Source organism: Mesoplodon mirus (genome assembly GCF_964341445.2).
Source record: "Mesoplodon mirus genome assembly, chromosome: 2".
Lineage (NCBI taxonomy): Eukaryota > Metazoa > Chordata > Mammalia > Artiodactyla > Ziphiidae > Mesoplodon > Mesoplodon mirus.
Window position 1 is genome coordinate 46,588,479 of NC_138977.1, and position 15,123 is coordinate 46,603,601.

At 43.3% G+C, this 15,123-nt stretch overlaps 1 protein-coding gene across 5 annotated transcripts in view; it reads left to right on the forward strand.

The window, feature by feature from the left end:
• Positions 1–305: 305 nt before the first annotated feature.
• Positions 306–15,123, forward strand: part of NAAA (N-acylethanolamine acid amidase) — a 67,600-nt gene continuing 52,782 nt past the window's right edge. For 3 of the 5 annotated variants that reach the window (XM_082611431.1, XM_082611430.1, XM_082611429.1), the window contains exons 1-7: positions 306–597; positions 1,236–1,400; positions 3,898–4,024; positions 7,311–7,401; positions 10,277–10,353; positions 14,695–14,867; positions 15,023–15,085. In XM_082611431.1, the coding sequence (XP_082467557.1) occupies positions 398–597; positions 1,236–1,400; positions 3,898–4,024; positions 7,311–7,401; positions 10,277–10,353; positions 14,695–14,867; positions 15,023–15,085 (896 nt within the window). In that variant the 5' untranslated portion in view covers positions 306–397. The remainder of the gene's footprint in view (positions 598–1,235; positions 1,401–3,897; positions 4,025–7,310; positions 7,402–10,276; positions 10,354–14,694; positions 14,868–15,022; positions 15,086–15,123) is intronic. The other 2 variants (XM_082611428.1, XM_082611432.1) reach the window with 2 other exon arrangements.

The following is a 15,123-nucleotide window of genomic DNA, read 5'->3' on the forward strand; positions in this document are numbered from 1 at the left end:
CCTCTTCGCCGCTGAAAACCATTTTCGTAAACGCCCTCCAGGCCGCCGATTACGCTCTCTCGGCCCACGTGGGTGGGATGGGGCGGAGACTCGGGGGCTAGAAGCTAGCGGCCGCATTTAGCGCCCCCGGGGGACCTGGAGCAGGGCGGCACCCTTGGCCGGGGGCGGGGGCAGGGGCGTGGCACGGAGGCACTGGGGCGAGAAGCGCAGATGTTAGACTTGGGGAGGTGGCTCCCCTCACCGTTCCGGGTCCCGCGTGACTAGCCGGGCCAAGCGGCGCGCGGGCTCCGCCTCCAGCCCTCCCCGCTCCGCCCAGGCTCCGCCTCCTCCTCTTCCTCCAGCGCTTCCCCAGTGCGCGGGCAGCGGCCGCAGGGGTCCAACTGAGGCCGCCCAAGTTATGAGAGCCGCCGGTCCGAGTACGCGCACGGCCCTGGCTCTCCTGCTGCTGGCCGGGGCCGGGGTGTCGGCCGCCGCCTCGTCCCCCGCCCCGCCGCTCTTCAACGTGAGCCTGGACGTAGCCCCCGAGCTGCGCTGGCTGCCAGTGCTGCAGCACTTCGACCGCGACTTCTTGCGCGCCTCTATGGCGCGTATCATCGGGTGAGCGTAGGACAGGGGGAGCGGGCGGGGGTCGGAGAGAGGCAAAGCCCGGATGCTTGCTGCCAAATGTGCGTCAAACTGAGATTTGTGACCCTCCCCTCCCTCTCGGACAGCCTTGCCCTCCACCCCATGCCGCTCACCCCGGGCGTCTGGCGTGTGCGGGGGTGGCGGGGACCAGAGCTGGCATTTGCTAGTGCCCCAGGCAGCGCCGGGGCTGGGGATGATCCCGCGCAGCTGGTTTGACTTTCAAGTTCGGTGTCTCCAGTGGCACGCCAGTCCACCAGCCATTCTGGATCAGGGTGGCGCGCGGGTTGTCTCCCGGGCTGTCGCCCCGGCTGGCTGCTCAGCTACCGAGTAGGGGACGCAGCCCCGCACCCCTAGCAGGCCTCATGGGCCCCCAGGCCCACCCCTTTGGGAACCACTCTCGGTCGCCCTACTTCCCTCTCTCGGAGTGTTCTTTTCTCTTCTGGACACTGCGTTTTGGGTGATGCCTGCTGGACCTGGGCTGTGAGCTCTCTGGGTAAGCGAGGCACCTAGAACTCACTCCTAAGGATGAGAGCTTTAGGTACTCTCTCCCCCAGTACACACACACCCCTCCGAACCTCTGATCAGATACTCTCGTGGTTCTTCATTTCTAGGGATAATGTCCCCAAATGGGTCCTCGCATTGATCCGAAAGGCGGTCTGGGAGCTGGAGCTCTTCCTGCCCCAGCCCTTCACCGACGAGATCCGCGGCCAGTGCGACGCTCTGAACTTCAACCTGGCCGACTGCATCCTCCTTAACCTGGCCTACGAGTCCACCGCGTGAGTGCCCCGCGCAAGCGCGGATTAACTTGAGACTTGACCCGGATTCCTGCCACATCTGAGTGGAAGGAGACATGTTTTCAGTGTAATAAAAGCAGGGTGGTGACCGGGCTGCCCAGAAACCACCAGTGCTTCCTCTTTGCTTCTCTGGGTAAAGCTGAGCAGCAGATTATGAGCTTCGAGAAGGAAAGCAGCTTCTCTGACCTCAACACTGAACTGTTCCTCTACCTGAAGTCCCCTTTTCTCCCTTCATCAATCCAGGTAGCATCCCACTTTTGAAACTCTGCTCAACATGTACTTTCCCAGGAAGGTCTTGGAATAATCCCACTCAAGTTAATCCAATGACTGCCCAGCCTTATAATGCAGGGGGCTGTGCCAGCATTCATTTGTCCCCCTGCATTTGACTTTCCATGTTCATCATGGCTAGCGATCATGGTTCCTCTTTTTCAGCCTTTTGCCTCCAGGGCTGGGGTCACAGGCTACACTGTTCTGGCTAGTAGGGGCAAGCCAGTATTTGGTACCTGGAGTGGACATGATCAACTGTGGCACACACACGGGAAAGCAATACGGAGTGTGTGGTTGATCCCAGGCAAAGTGCAGGGAGAGCCTCAAGTCTGTTGGCTCAGTAACAGGTCCTGGAATTAAGAGAGATTTGACTTGGTTTCTCTCTTCAGGACTTACTGTTTTGCCACCAGACCGGACTCATTAGTAACATCTTGTAGATACTTATAGCTTCTCGCTGCCGAAAGATGTTTAAAAAAATTTTTTTTCCTGTGGATAATGAAACTTTACTGCCTGCTGCCATCTTCCCAGAACATCTAGGTAGAGTAGGTTAAGAAGCACTGTGACTGCCTTCCTCTTCAGGGAAATACTTTAAGACACAGATAAGACACAGATGTGTTAAAGTGCCTTTCAATTGACCTAAGTTAATTTTGCCATTCCTCGCCTCCTACCCCCATCTTTTTCCTATTCTGACATGTGGTTTTCTCAGTGAAAAAAATCAATTTATTTTCATTTTCCTCTTCCTTTGTTGGAGTCACTGTATTCAAATCAACTAGAGCAAAAATTCTAGTAAAAAAAATTCTAACTTTTGGATTTGATATTAAGGTATATACTGAATCGCCTGGCAAGAAAAAGCACCATCAGACTCCACTAGCATTAACAAAGGAAATGTTTTGTCCTCATTTCTGGTATAAGGCTTTTTGAATCAGATTAAGTAAGACTAGCGACGCTTTATTGAGCCTACTGGGTATGAGGCACTGGAGATTGTATTACCTTTTGTGATGTGGAAACCAAGCCTCAGAGGGGACAATTTGCTGAAAGTCAGGTGCACGGTGAGTGGTCAGAGTTGCTGCTAAAAGCGCGTGTCCCCAGCACAGTGCAGTGCATCTCCCAAAGCAGAGCCTGGCTCCCTAGTTGTTCCCTGTGCCACCTCACACCAAAACATTTGGGCATGACATGAAGGAATTGTCTCTCCAGGTTTGAAAAATCACCTTTGAGAGTCTACAAACTTTGCTTTAGCGACTTCCAGTGTTTGATCAGTTTGCTTCTTGACGTGAACTCTTTGAAAATCAGAGGCCTTGGAAAAAATTAAAACCTGACCAAGCTTCCTTTTTTAAACAAACAGAAAAGGAGGTAACATTTGTTTTCTCTTAATTATAAAGACAATATGTAATCATAGAAAATTAGTAAATACAGAAAAGTATAAAGAAAATTAACCACAATCCTGTTACTCAGAAATGACTATCCATCCTTCAGGATATTTCGTGTGTGTGTGTGTGTGTGTGTGTGTGTGTGTGTGTACACATATCTTTCCCCTGTCCCAGAATTGGACATGATGTATTCAAGTATTTTTTACATAACATTACATATTCTCAGAGAACATGAACCTTTAGACATCTTAACAAACCTCTTCGTCTTTTCCTCAAAATATCTCTCTCTGGCTGGGAGTTCTTAAAAGATCCTTTTCTCTTATTAGCTCTCTGCAGGGAGCTTTAAGGGGGACAGGAAAAGTGGCAAGCCCCTAAATAGTTCACCCTTTTTCCAAGGAGACAAAGTGAAACAATTTGTGGAGCAAAATAGTTAGTTTCCATGGTGCTTGCTCTCAGAAATCCAGAGAAGAGAGGGTTGAGCTTGAGCCAGCCTTGAATGGTGTATTAAATAGACTACATACTGCCAAGCAGAGGACTAAGCAAATTTCAGTGAACTCGCTGAGCCCAGAATGAGTCCGTTTCAGATTTAGATTTAGGATGAAATTTGCATTCAATATGTTTTCAATGTCCTGTGTGCTGAGGGCAGAGGTCTAGTAACACTGAACAAATGCTGTTGAGTTGTGTCCAGTTGTCTTTTTCATCTTGAATTATGATCCACAGGGATTATATAGCATATGTGTCTGTTATAAGGAAGAAAGCTGTTTTAATTTGAGGACTTGTTTTTAAAAGGAAGAACTCATTTCCTTTTTCTTGTTCACTTATGTTGAATTTTTCCCTTTTCCCAGATTCTGCACCAGTATTGTGGCTCAGGACTCCAAAGGCAACATTTATCATGGCCGGAATCTGGATTACTCTTTTGGAAATTTCTTACGCAAGTTGACAGTGGATGTGCAGTTCATAAAGAATGGGCAGGTATAGTCCGTACAGTGTAAGATTCAGAAATCAGAGAGACTTGCCAACCCAAGTTAGCCGTCACTTGGATGGTCTGCAGCTTAACTGTGTTATCAATTTAAGATACAAAAAAAATCAATCTCCTGGAAAAACAAAACCATAAGAGAGATTTACATCAAGTATGATTGTAGAAACAAGGGTCATTTATTATTATTGAGAATCTACTTACAGAGGTCAATCAGTTTTCCCTAGGGAAATTTCTATGGGTGTATAATCGGTCTCCATTTATGATGCTAAATCAGCTCTTTCCTTTGCTTTCCCACGTTCAGGCTGCTTCTAGCATAGAGGGGCTGGGTAGTGTAATGTCTAGGAACACCTAATTTTGGGATCTGACAGTCTTGGGTTTGAAGTTTGCTTCTGTCACTTCCTTTGTGAGCTTGGGAAATTACTTAAACCCATTTTGCAGATTACAGCCCAGAGAGGTTAATAACTACCTTATGGAGATAGTTATAAAGGTTAAATGAAGTAATCTATGCAAAGCATATGGTAGATGCTTGATAAATAGTGGCCAAATAATAAATAGTCCTTCACTCTAAAAGTATAATTGACCCACACTACTCTTATTTTTGATCTTTAAGAAATTATACGTATACATCATTTTATTTTCATCATAGTTCCTTTAAAAGTACAACCTAGTATGTACTATTGTCACATTTCTGTGTAAATATCTAGAGAGATAGCCGTAATCAGTGTTCATTGTGTACACAAAGCGTGTCATTGCATGAAACAGAACAGAGAATGCAAAAGTCAGATCTTGGCTTTGGTGGGGGGACACTGTTTAAGGACTTTATTTAGTTCTTTGCATTTAGGGGTTGAGTCACAAATACTAGAAACTCATTCACTAAATACTCAGTTGGTCATCTGCTTTTACAAACAAAAACTTTCTCATAAAACATTCAAACAGTACAGAAATATTTAAGGTGAAAGTTTCTACTTTCCCAGTTTCATTCCTTTACTTCACCACAATTACCAATTTAATTTGTAGCTGAAGATTTACTTCAAAAATGGTTTTAAGTGATAGCAATGACAGAATATCCATGAAAATAAATTCTGAAAGGACAGCTGCTAAAATGTTAGTAATTATTACTGAATAATAATAGGGGACAATAATTATTTTTACTACTTTATGCTTTTCTCCATTCTACAATGAGCAAAAATTCTTAAAAATCAACAAAAGATTAAATGCAATAAAAATAATTTCAACTGTTCCCTCTAGACTCACCCTAACTAACAGGTGTTGCTTCACTTGTTTCTGTTTCTCCTGGAGCTCTCATGGGAAATGGTCTATTGGTGTGGCTTATCTCAGTGCTCAGGCTATTATTACCGAATTTAACAGTTTACACTTGGGTATTGTCTTTCTGCTGAGGGCTCATGGCTAGTAAATTGCTTTGCTAAATTAAGAACAGGTTATTCATCCAATAATTAAGCCCTTATTCTTATCTAGTGTTCATAGTTTTAAAAGTACTTTCAGATACAGGAACTCCTTTGGTCTTCATGATAGCCCTGCGAGGCAGGCTCAAGTCAACATTTCTGTCCTCATTTTTCAGATGAAAGGGCCAAGACTTACGGAGACTAACTTGCTCCACATCACACGAGGAGATGAGGCAGAGGTGGGACAAAACCCAGGCCTTCAGCCTTCAAGTAGCTGGCTCCCCAAAACTCAGATTGTAAATTAGAGTCTCCTGCCCCAGCTAGGGCTTTGTTTATGTTAACTGACCTAGCACAGACGGTTGGAAGGCGTAGACATTTAGAAATACAGTTTTTCACAGCTACAAGATACAATATCATACAAATAATATCTTATAATTATTTGTAGTTACGTGTTATAAACTATCTTGGAAACTACCAGGGATTTTGATTTTTGTAACTTTAATTTGCTGGCTCTTCAAGAGTAACACTGATGTGAGGGTTGGTGTGCCATGTGAATGAAGTGACTGTGTGATTACTTTTTCCCCTATAGTTATGTTTTATAAGGGCTTTAGTAGTGAGGTAGACTTACTTCTGTTTTACTGCCGTGAATGGAAATGGGGAGAATTCATGGAAGACCCTCATTGAGTCTCAGGGAAGAGGTCCTTTATGAAATTAAGACCATTGCATTTTCCCCTTGTAATTTAGCCACTTTATTTTACAACCAGACGAGGTAGAAATAAACAATTAAATGCAAAGTTACTGACTTAAAATTCAGATTTCTAGGAAAAAAGTAAGCTAGGCCCGTTCATTTCTCAAAATACAGAAGTATTAGTTCATCTTTACTGAACCATGTGAGCTGGGTGTCTGGTATCTGAAATAACTGATAGAGTTTGTTTTTCTCCTCAGGGATATAGTGGTGTCTTGTAATCATTAGAGTTCATTTCCTTCATTTAAAGTGGGAGCAAAGCAAAAAAAAGAAAAAGAAAAGTGGGTGTGATCCCAACAACTCATGGAATAATCATGAGGATTAAATGAAAGATGTATGTAAAAGAATTTTTTAATATTTAAAATTTAAATTTGATTATTACTGACAAACCGTCTCCCTTGTTTCCCCTTACTTCAACAGAGCTTGTAAGATGCATGATACTAACCTCTTATAATCGAGTCAACATAAGTGTTTAAATGGAAGCCCATTTGCTACTTCTAGGATGGAGCTTCGTAACTTTTTTCTGCGAGGAGCCCTTTGATGAAGCTTATTGATCCCTTCTCAAAATAATGTTTCATAAATACATAAAATTCATGAGATTGTGAAGAAACCAGTTATGTTGAAATACAGCCATTTCAGTATTATACTTTTTCTTAACACGTTAACTGGTAAAACTTAGCAGTGTGTCTAGAAACTACCATAAATTCGGAGTAGGGATCAGTATGACTGATATTTCAAGATATGTATGTATACCATATCAACATAGGTATGATGCCATTATGTATGTGAAAATACTTGAATTTCTCCTGGTGATGGAGTCACAGGCACTGCTATGACTACATGAGTTCTTGCATGCGTGCGTTACAGAGGGAGTCAAATTTCAGTGAGAGGCTAGTGAAAATAAAGATGTACCTTTTTTTTTTTTTTTTTTCCATCTGAGGTCACAGATCCACTGACTTCTATCCATGGACCCCCAAAGTTAAATCTTCTAGAAGGCTATTTCAGAGTTTTTATTCTATTATGTTGGAACTTGTAAGAAAAAAACAATCCATGAAGTTGTGGGACAAAACAGGCGATTTCAATGTACATTTGGTTGGAGTGTTGAGATGGTGCCTTATTCCTTGATTTCAGGTTGCCTTCACAGGAACCACCTTTATTGGCTATGTAGGATTATGGACTGGTCAGAGTCCACACAAGTTTACCGTTTCTGGCGACGAACGAGGTAATCAAAACAAACTCCCGAGCACTTTTAGCCCTATCCCTGTTCAGTTTTATCCAAGTACGTCATTCACTCACCCAACAGAACATATGGAACACCTTCCACGCTACATGCTTCCATTCTAGTGGGGGAAGGTGGGCAGTGTGCAAGTAAGCAATGAAGATTATTTCAGCTACTGATAAATGCTACCAAGAAAGTAAAACAGAAAGATGTGATAGAGAATGAAGGAGGGCGTGCAGCAGGTGCTGCAGGTATAAGGTCAGGGAAGGCCTGACTCACATGATCCAGGTGTGCAGAAGCTGGGGGAGGACCATTCCTGGTGCATTCCAGACACAGAAGACTGTGTAATGTGGTTACAGGATGGAGTAAGTGGGGAGTGACAGTATGTGGGAAACGGTCGGCCTTGAGAGCAAGCTGCGGACATGCCAGGCATGCCACTGCTGCTCGAAGGGACTGTGCCTACTTGTTCCCCTCCTTGTTCCATTCCATGGGAGATAAATCACCAGGGCCCAGAAATCAGAAAGAATGTAAAATGAGACAAGCAAAGCCGTCTCCCCCCTACACGTGCAGGTTATTTTGGATGATTCTGGGCTTATGGGTTTCCTCCCAGGGAAGTTAACCTTGAAGCCGAGACAGTCTGTAGATGATGTAACCCACCATCTGGCAACCAACCTCCCTTTTTCTAGTCTATATAATCTGCAACTATAGCATAATAAAATTTGCCTTGGTCAGTTGTCTTGGTCCTTCTGACCCCATTCGTTGGTGCTATTTCAGTTCCTTACCCCTTCCCTTCTGACCCTGGGCGGTGAAATCCTCTTTCTCCGGCTGGTCCGCGGCAACAGTAGAGACAGAGAGGAAGGCTGAGGCCATGGTGCAGGGTCATGAGGGGGAGTTTGGGTTTTAAGCAAAATGGAAGCCCTAGGAAGAGTTTAGGCCAGGGAGTGAACAGATCTGTTTTACCTTTATATTCTTAACTATCATTGGCTGCTTTGTAGAGACTAGATCATGTTGGGTTAAGATGGAAGCAGAAGACTGTCTGGAAGCTATTGCAGTAATCAGAGGATATATGGTGGCATTATACAAGTAAAACACTTCAAGGTTTTCTGTGCACTTACTCCTAAGTTTTCTCATTAGGCCCTCACAACAGTCCTATTAGATAGGCCTGGCTGATATTATTAACCGCATCCATTATGCAAAGGAGGAAACTAAGGCTGCAAGATAAAAGGACAGCTAGTTGATGGGAGAGATGGTTCTCAAATTGATCTCCTGGGTCCTTGCCTGGTTGCTCTATTAAATAACCCCACTGCCATCCCCTAAATCTCAGGGGACACCACTCAGTTTCCCAATATGTGGGAAACCCTGAGATAAGCCAGCTTTGGTCTCTGTCCTCAGGAATTGCAGCTGAATAAAGGAGAAAGACAGGTACATGGAGCCTCTTAAAGTGTAGTGTTGGTCATCTGATGAACCCCTGATCAACTTGTTGTTTCCTTTGATGTATTCTTATCTTTTTACATAGGCTGGACCAGGAAGATGCTGGTTAAGGATATATCAATGTCCAAGGGACTCAGTTCTTTATCCTCATGTATTTCTTCATCATTTTCTCAAATGGCAGCTATGAGTGAGACTATTTCTCAACCAGTGGTACCCAAACCACAGCATGACAGTTACTGAAGTTTTACAGAGAATGACTGTAAACATGGGTAAACAAAAGGGGCTTTGTTTGCATCATTTTGTGACTCAAATTATTTAACTGATAGTTATGGTATGAGCAGTTTAAAAGTAACTGAGTTATTCTTTTACATACACATTTAATTAAATACTGTCAGATTTCTTTAAAAAAAATTTTACGCTCCTCTCAGAGGAGTCCTCTCTTGTCACTCATGATTACATTCTTGTTTTACTTTATTATGGTTATCAAAACCTTGTTATTTAATGGTACACTAGTTTCTTCTGGTTACTGTTAAATTCCAAGGGTCTGGACCAAGTCTGGATATGGTGGCTAGTAGATGCTTATTTCTTGAATGAAATGCCTATTGCTTGAATGAAAATTTTTCTTTGGAAATACCCTACAGATAATTTTAAAGATGTTAAAAAGCATTAAAATAAATGAGCCCAAATCTTACTTAAAGTTCTGAAATATATACGTGCTCTACAGTCTTCCAAATACTGTGTTTTTATATAAATTTATTTATTTTATTTTTATTTATTTTTGGCTGCTTTGGGTCTTTGTTGCTGCACCCGGGCTTTCTCTACTTGTGGCGAGCGGGGGCTATTCTTTGTTGCAGTGCACAGGCTTCTCGTTGTGGTGTCTTGTTGCAGAGCACAGGCTCTAGGCGCACAGACTTCAGCAGTTGTGGCTCGTGGGCTCTAGCGCAGGCTCAGTAGTTGTGGCGCACAGGCTTAGCTGCTCTGCTGCAGGTGGGATCTTCCCGGACCAGGACTCAAACCTGTGTCCCCTGCATTGGCAGGATTCTTAACCACTGCACCACCAGGGAAGCCCTTCCAAATACCATTGAGTCACTTTTCTTATTAGCTACATAATTTCATTTTGCATGAAGTAATATAATAGAGTGATTTCCTTTAACATAATTATCATTGTTTCCAGGTAAAAGACTATATATACACACACATACATACATACATATGAAATACACATACACATACATATACACTCACACATATACATATACATGTTTATATGTTGCCATAAAATTTGGGCTTCATCTTTGAAAACTGGTTGCTAATAAAATCACTCTTCATCCACCACCATTTCTCCCACATCAACTTGTACTATGGGAAAGAAACAAGATTTAGGAATTTTAAAACGTGGCTATGGGGCAGCAACTCGAGCATACACTTATTGTTCCATCCTTGGCAGATAAAGGCTGGTGGTGGGAGAATATGATTGCTGCCCTTTTTCAGAGACACTCACCGGTCAGCTGGGTCATCCGCACTGTGAGTATTTTTACTGTCGAGCCCACATCACCCTAATGTCATGTTCTAAACTGTGTTCATGTTGTGATGCTGTGTCATTTAACAGTGTTGTTTTTAATGTAAGAAGCTCCTGACAAGAATAAGCATTTAAAGGTTTACAAAATGCCTATCACCTTTTCTGATAATAAGTACCAAAGATAAAGCGGGACACTAGTTAAAGTGTTAAGGACAGATTTTTATCAGTAGTATAATATTGCAATAGGGAAAATTGTCCAGCGTGAATGGAACTTAATTTCTACTTGACTGAATATTTTAAAGGGAGAATGAGGGAATGGGGAGGGGGTGAGGGGAGCACAGTAGAATCAGAGAAGTGAAAAATAAGCAAAAGTAGAAAGGAAGGAGTTGTCCATGTGAAGTAAGTCAGCCTCCTACCCTCCCGCAGAGACTGCGACATAGGGGCCCTATCTTCAGGTATTAGCTGTAAATTCTTTGGGAAGCCTTGAGTTTTTTCAGGCAGGCACTGTAAGGGGGCTGCAGTCATCGTAAGAATGCGGCCTTGAGCTGTCAGAAGCTGTGATAGTGTTTGTCCAAGTCTTTATAGGCTGAGGTTAAGGCATAGTTGAGAAGAGGGCTCCAGGAGCCTGGATAGAGTTCGGTCAAGAAGAGAATCTTTGTCATAGGCTAGAGTTTTCCACAATAGCTAATTGAGATAAAGGATATGTTTTTCTACAGATATAGATGTGCCTTCCTTTTAGAATCTCCAATTGCAGATATCTTAATCTCCATTTGCAAGTATCTGAATGAGCAAAACAAATGCATTAGAAGGTAGCTCTACACACAACAAAAGGAACATCAGCTTTAGGTTCGCTATTAGTCAGCAGGGTTCCAGGCCACATATAACTTGTAATCTGACCACAGAAAGCACATTTTCAGGAGCACATCTCTGGTGAAAGGATCTGGCTCTGCCTGGGTTTAGCCTTTTTGGCCCTTCCTTGTCCTGCTCTAAATGATCAAGCCCCTGTGGACTTGAAATTCTCCTAAACTTTTTTTCTTATATAAATTTTTTTATTTACTTACTTTTGGCCGTGTTGGGTCTTCGTTGCTGCGTACGGGCTTTCTCTAGTTGCGACGAGCGGGGGTTACTCTTCGTTGCGGTTCACGGACTTCTCATCGTGGTGGCTTTTCTTGTTGCGGAGGACGGGCTCTAGGCGTGTGGGCTTCAGTAGTTGCAGCACACGGGCTCAGTAGTTGTGGCTCGTGGGCTCTAGAGCACAGGCTCAGTAGTTGTGGTGCACAGGCTTAGTTGCTCTGCGGCATGTGGGATCTTCCTGGACCGGGGCTCGAACCCTTGTCCCCTGCATTGGCAGGCAGATTCTCAACCACTGTGCCAACAAGGAAGCCCTCTCCTAAACGTTTTACTTAAATATTCCCTAAAAATGTTGACAAACTATGCATCTTTCACATATTTTTAAAGATGACTTCTAAAGTATTTCATCATAAGATTAAAAAGCTGCAGAAATCCAGTGTACTGTACATGTTGACATTTAAAAATACAACTATAATTTAAAATCTATCCAGGGGAGGGACTTCCCTGGTGGTCCAGTGGTTAAGGCTCTGTGCTCCCAATGCAGGGGGTCCGGCTTCGATCCCTGGTCAGGGAACTAGATCCCACATGCCACAACCAAAGATCCTGCATGCCACAAGTAAGATCTGGTGCAGCCACACAAATCAATCAATCAATCAATCAGTCTATCTAGGGGAATCTAAACACCAGTGATTTAAAAAAAATTTTAGATATAATTTACATACAATGAAATACACAGATATTAAGGGTTTAATTCAGTGTGTTTTAACAATTTTACACACTCATTTATCCATCCATGTAACCACCAACAAAACAAGATATAGAATGTATCAACTAAAAAAAAAAGCACAATATGAGAGCTGTGAGTTGTTTTATTTGGGGCAAAATGAGGACTATAGTCTGGGAGACAGCATTTCACATAGCTCTGAGAAACTGCTTCAGAGAGGTAGGGGGAGTGGTCAGTGTTATATATGATTTTAGTGAAGAGGGTATGTGTAGTCAGGCACACATTTTGGCTGAGGCTCACTGCTGGTCACAAGGAGCTGATGTCACCATTAATGATTTTAGTGCTTTTCTAGGTACGAGGAGATGCAAGAACTGGGCTCATAAAATCTTCTCCTGAAAATATCTAACTATCTGAAGACCTGTTCTGCCAGTTTTTCCCAGAGCACAGAGTGCTTTATTCCTGATCTCCACCCTGAACTCCTTTCAGGATGTGTTGAAGGTCAGCGACTGCAGTGGCTAGTGACCTAATCCTTGTAGAGGCAGATGGTGAGTGACCATGTTTAGTTGGCCGACATTTCCAAATGTCCCTGGAAATTTCCCTAGTGCTCCTTTCCGGTCAATTTCTAACCTCCTCCAACACCCAACCTCCCCCAGTCACCACTCCGACTTCTATCACTATAGGAAGTTTTGCCTGTTCTAGAATTCATATACATGAAATCATAGTATATGGACTCTTTTTCTTTCACTCAGCATAATGTTTTTCAGATTCATCCTTGCTTGTATCACTAGCTCATTCCTTTTTTTTATTGAAGAAGATTCAGTTGTATGAGTATACCACAATTCATCCATTTCATTGTTGATAGGCATTGGGTTTTTTCCAGTTTGGGGCTATTGTGAATAAGGCTGCTGTAGAAATTCTTGTACAAGTCTTTTTGTAAACATATATCCATTTCAGTTGGTTATGAAGTACTTAAGAGTGGAATTGTTGGGTCATAAGGTAGACATATATTTAATTGAGGTAATGACATACAAGTCACATGCCATACAATTCATCTATCTAAAGTATACAACTCACTGGTTTTTAGTGTACTTAACAGAGTTGTGCAGCCATCACTACAGTCAGTTTTAGAACACCTTAATTTCCCTGAAGAGAAACTCTGTACTCATTAGCAGTCACTGCCCATTTCCTCCATTCCCTGAGATAGATAAGGTACCCGTCTCCCCCTGAGTGTGCCACTTGGGTGAATGAAATCAGGCACCACTGCCTTCAGTATTTCTTACTGATGTTCTTTTGCATTGTTCTCATAGAATTCTGTTAGAGGCGATGAATTCTTAGATAGTAGTTGGGGGATGCTATAGATGATGTAATCCAAAAACTATTCCATCACTCCTATTGCCTCACTTATAATTTTGCTGAGTTTAGAACAAACCAACTCAAGTCTAACTCCCCCACCCTAACAGTGATATGTATAAGGCAGGGAACCATCCGCAGAGCTTGCCGTGGTTAATGGTTTATGGTGTTGAACGATGGCACCTTTGCAGACACCAATGTTTTGGGTTGTTCTTTTGTTTGACCCTCTCCCCACCCTTGACACTGTGCTTTGGCACTATTCAGGATGGGTGAGCAGGATGGCTGTCCTTTCCAAAAGTGGTGGAAGAGTGTTGGTGAAGGTATAGGTGGGAGGGGCTGGCCCTCTACCCAGGACGTTCTCGAGCAGATGAGCTTGAGGAAGGAGCACACGTGGAAGCTGAATATTTGGAAAGTGATCCTCTTAACCATCCATGCCGCAGACCTATGGAAGTGTTGATGAAGCCCAGTTCAGCTCGATGTTCTAATGCAGCACGCTGTCTTTCATCTCCAGCCCTTTGCCAGTCTATTCCATTGAGCTACAACTCTCTTCCCCACGCCCACTCCCAACCCCACAACCATGGTTTTCTCTGGTCTGACTTCTGTTTGTCTCTCTGACCTCAGCTCATGCGATACCTCCCTGAGGGACCTTCTCAATGGCCTGGGTAAGGATGGGTCCCCTGCTGTGACTTCCACAGCATCTCCTTCTCCTGTGTTGACACTTACATTGTGTCACTATTGCCTGTTGACTTTACTTTCATCTTTGGAAGTCTGGGGAGAACAAGGACTGGGTCCATCATATTCACGGCTCTGTTCCCACACCAGCACAGTGCCTAGCACGTAGCAGGCATTCAGGAAATATCTGCTAAAAGAACAAATGAATGAAGAAGCATGGGGGGATCTTTGCGAGGGTGATCTGCCTCGAAATCATGCAGCCTGTGTTTGGTGAGCTGGGTCTCTCACCAAAGAGAACTTGTCAAAGTTCTCTTCTTTTGTGAGAAAAACCCTGCTGCTGTTGGCTTTCCATCGAGGCTTTCTCCATCTCAGGAGCCCTGATGACAAGAGAATGTGGTCACAGAAGTTCAAGATTATAGCCATGGCTTAATATAGCAGGAGAGTGTGCTTTGGACCAGCTGTCCATCAGTTGGTGTGGATAACTGCCGTGTATGATGATGCTAATGCAGGTTTGTTTTTTTTTGTTCAGACCCTGAGTGAATCAGAAAACTTTGAAGCAGCTGTTTACAAATTGGCCAAGGCTCCCCTTATTGCTGATGTTTATTACATTGTTGGTGGCACATTCCCCCGGGAGGGAGTGGTCATCACAAGGAACAGAGATGGCCCAGCAGACATATGGCCTCTAGATCCTTTAAATGGAGCGTGAGTAGAATTAAAGGCTCTGGTCATTTTGTATCAGTAATCTTTTTTTTTTTCTTTAATTGGTGAAACGAGGTATTTTTTAATTTTTCTATACTTTATCTTTAGCTGTGTCCCAAATGACCTTGGCTAAGACAAGATGATGTGCTGTGTTGCAGGTGGTTCCGAGTTGAGACAAATTATGACCATTGGAAGCCAGTGCCTAAGAGAGATGACCGAAGGTAGTCTCTAAACACTTTCTGGTTTGCAGTGTTTTCTT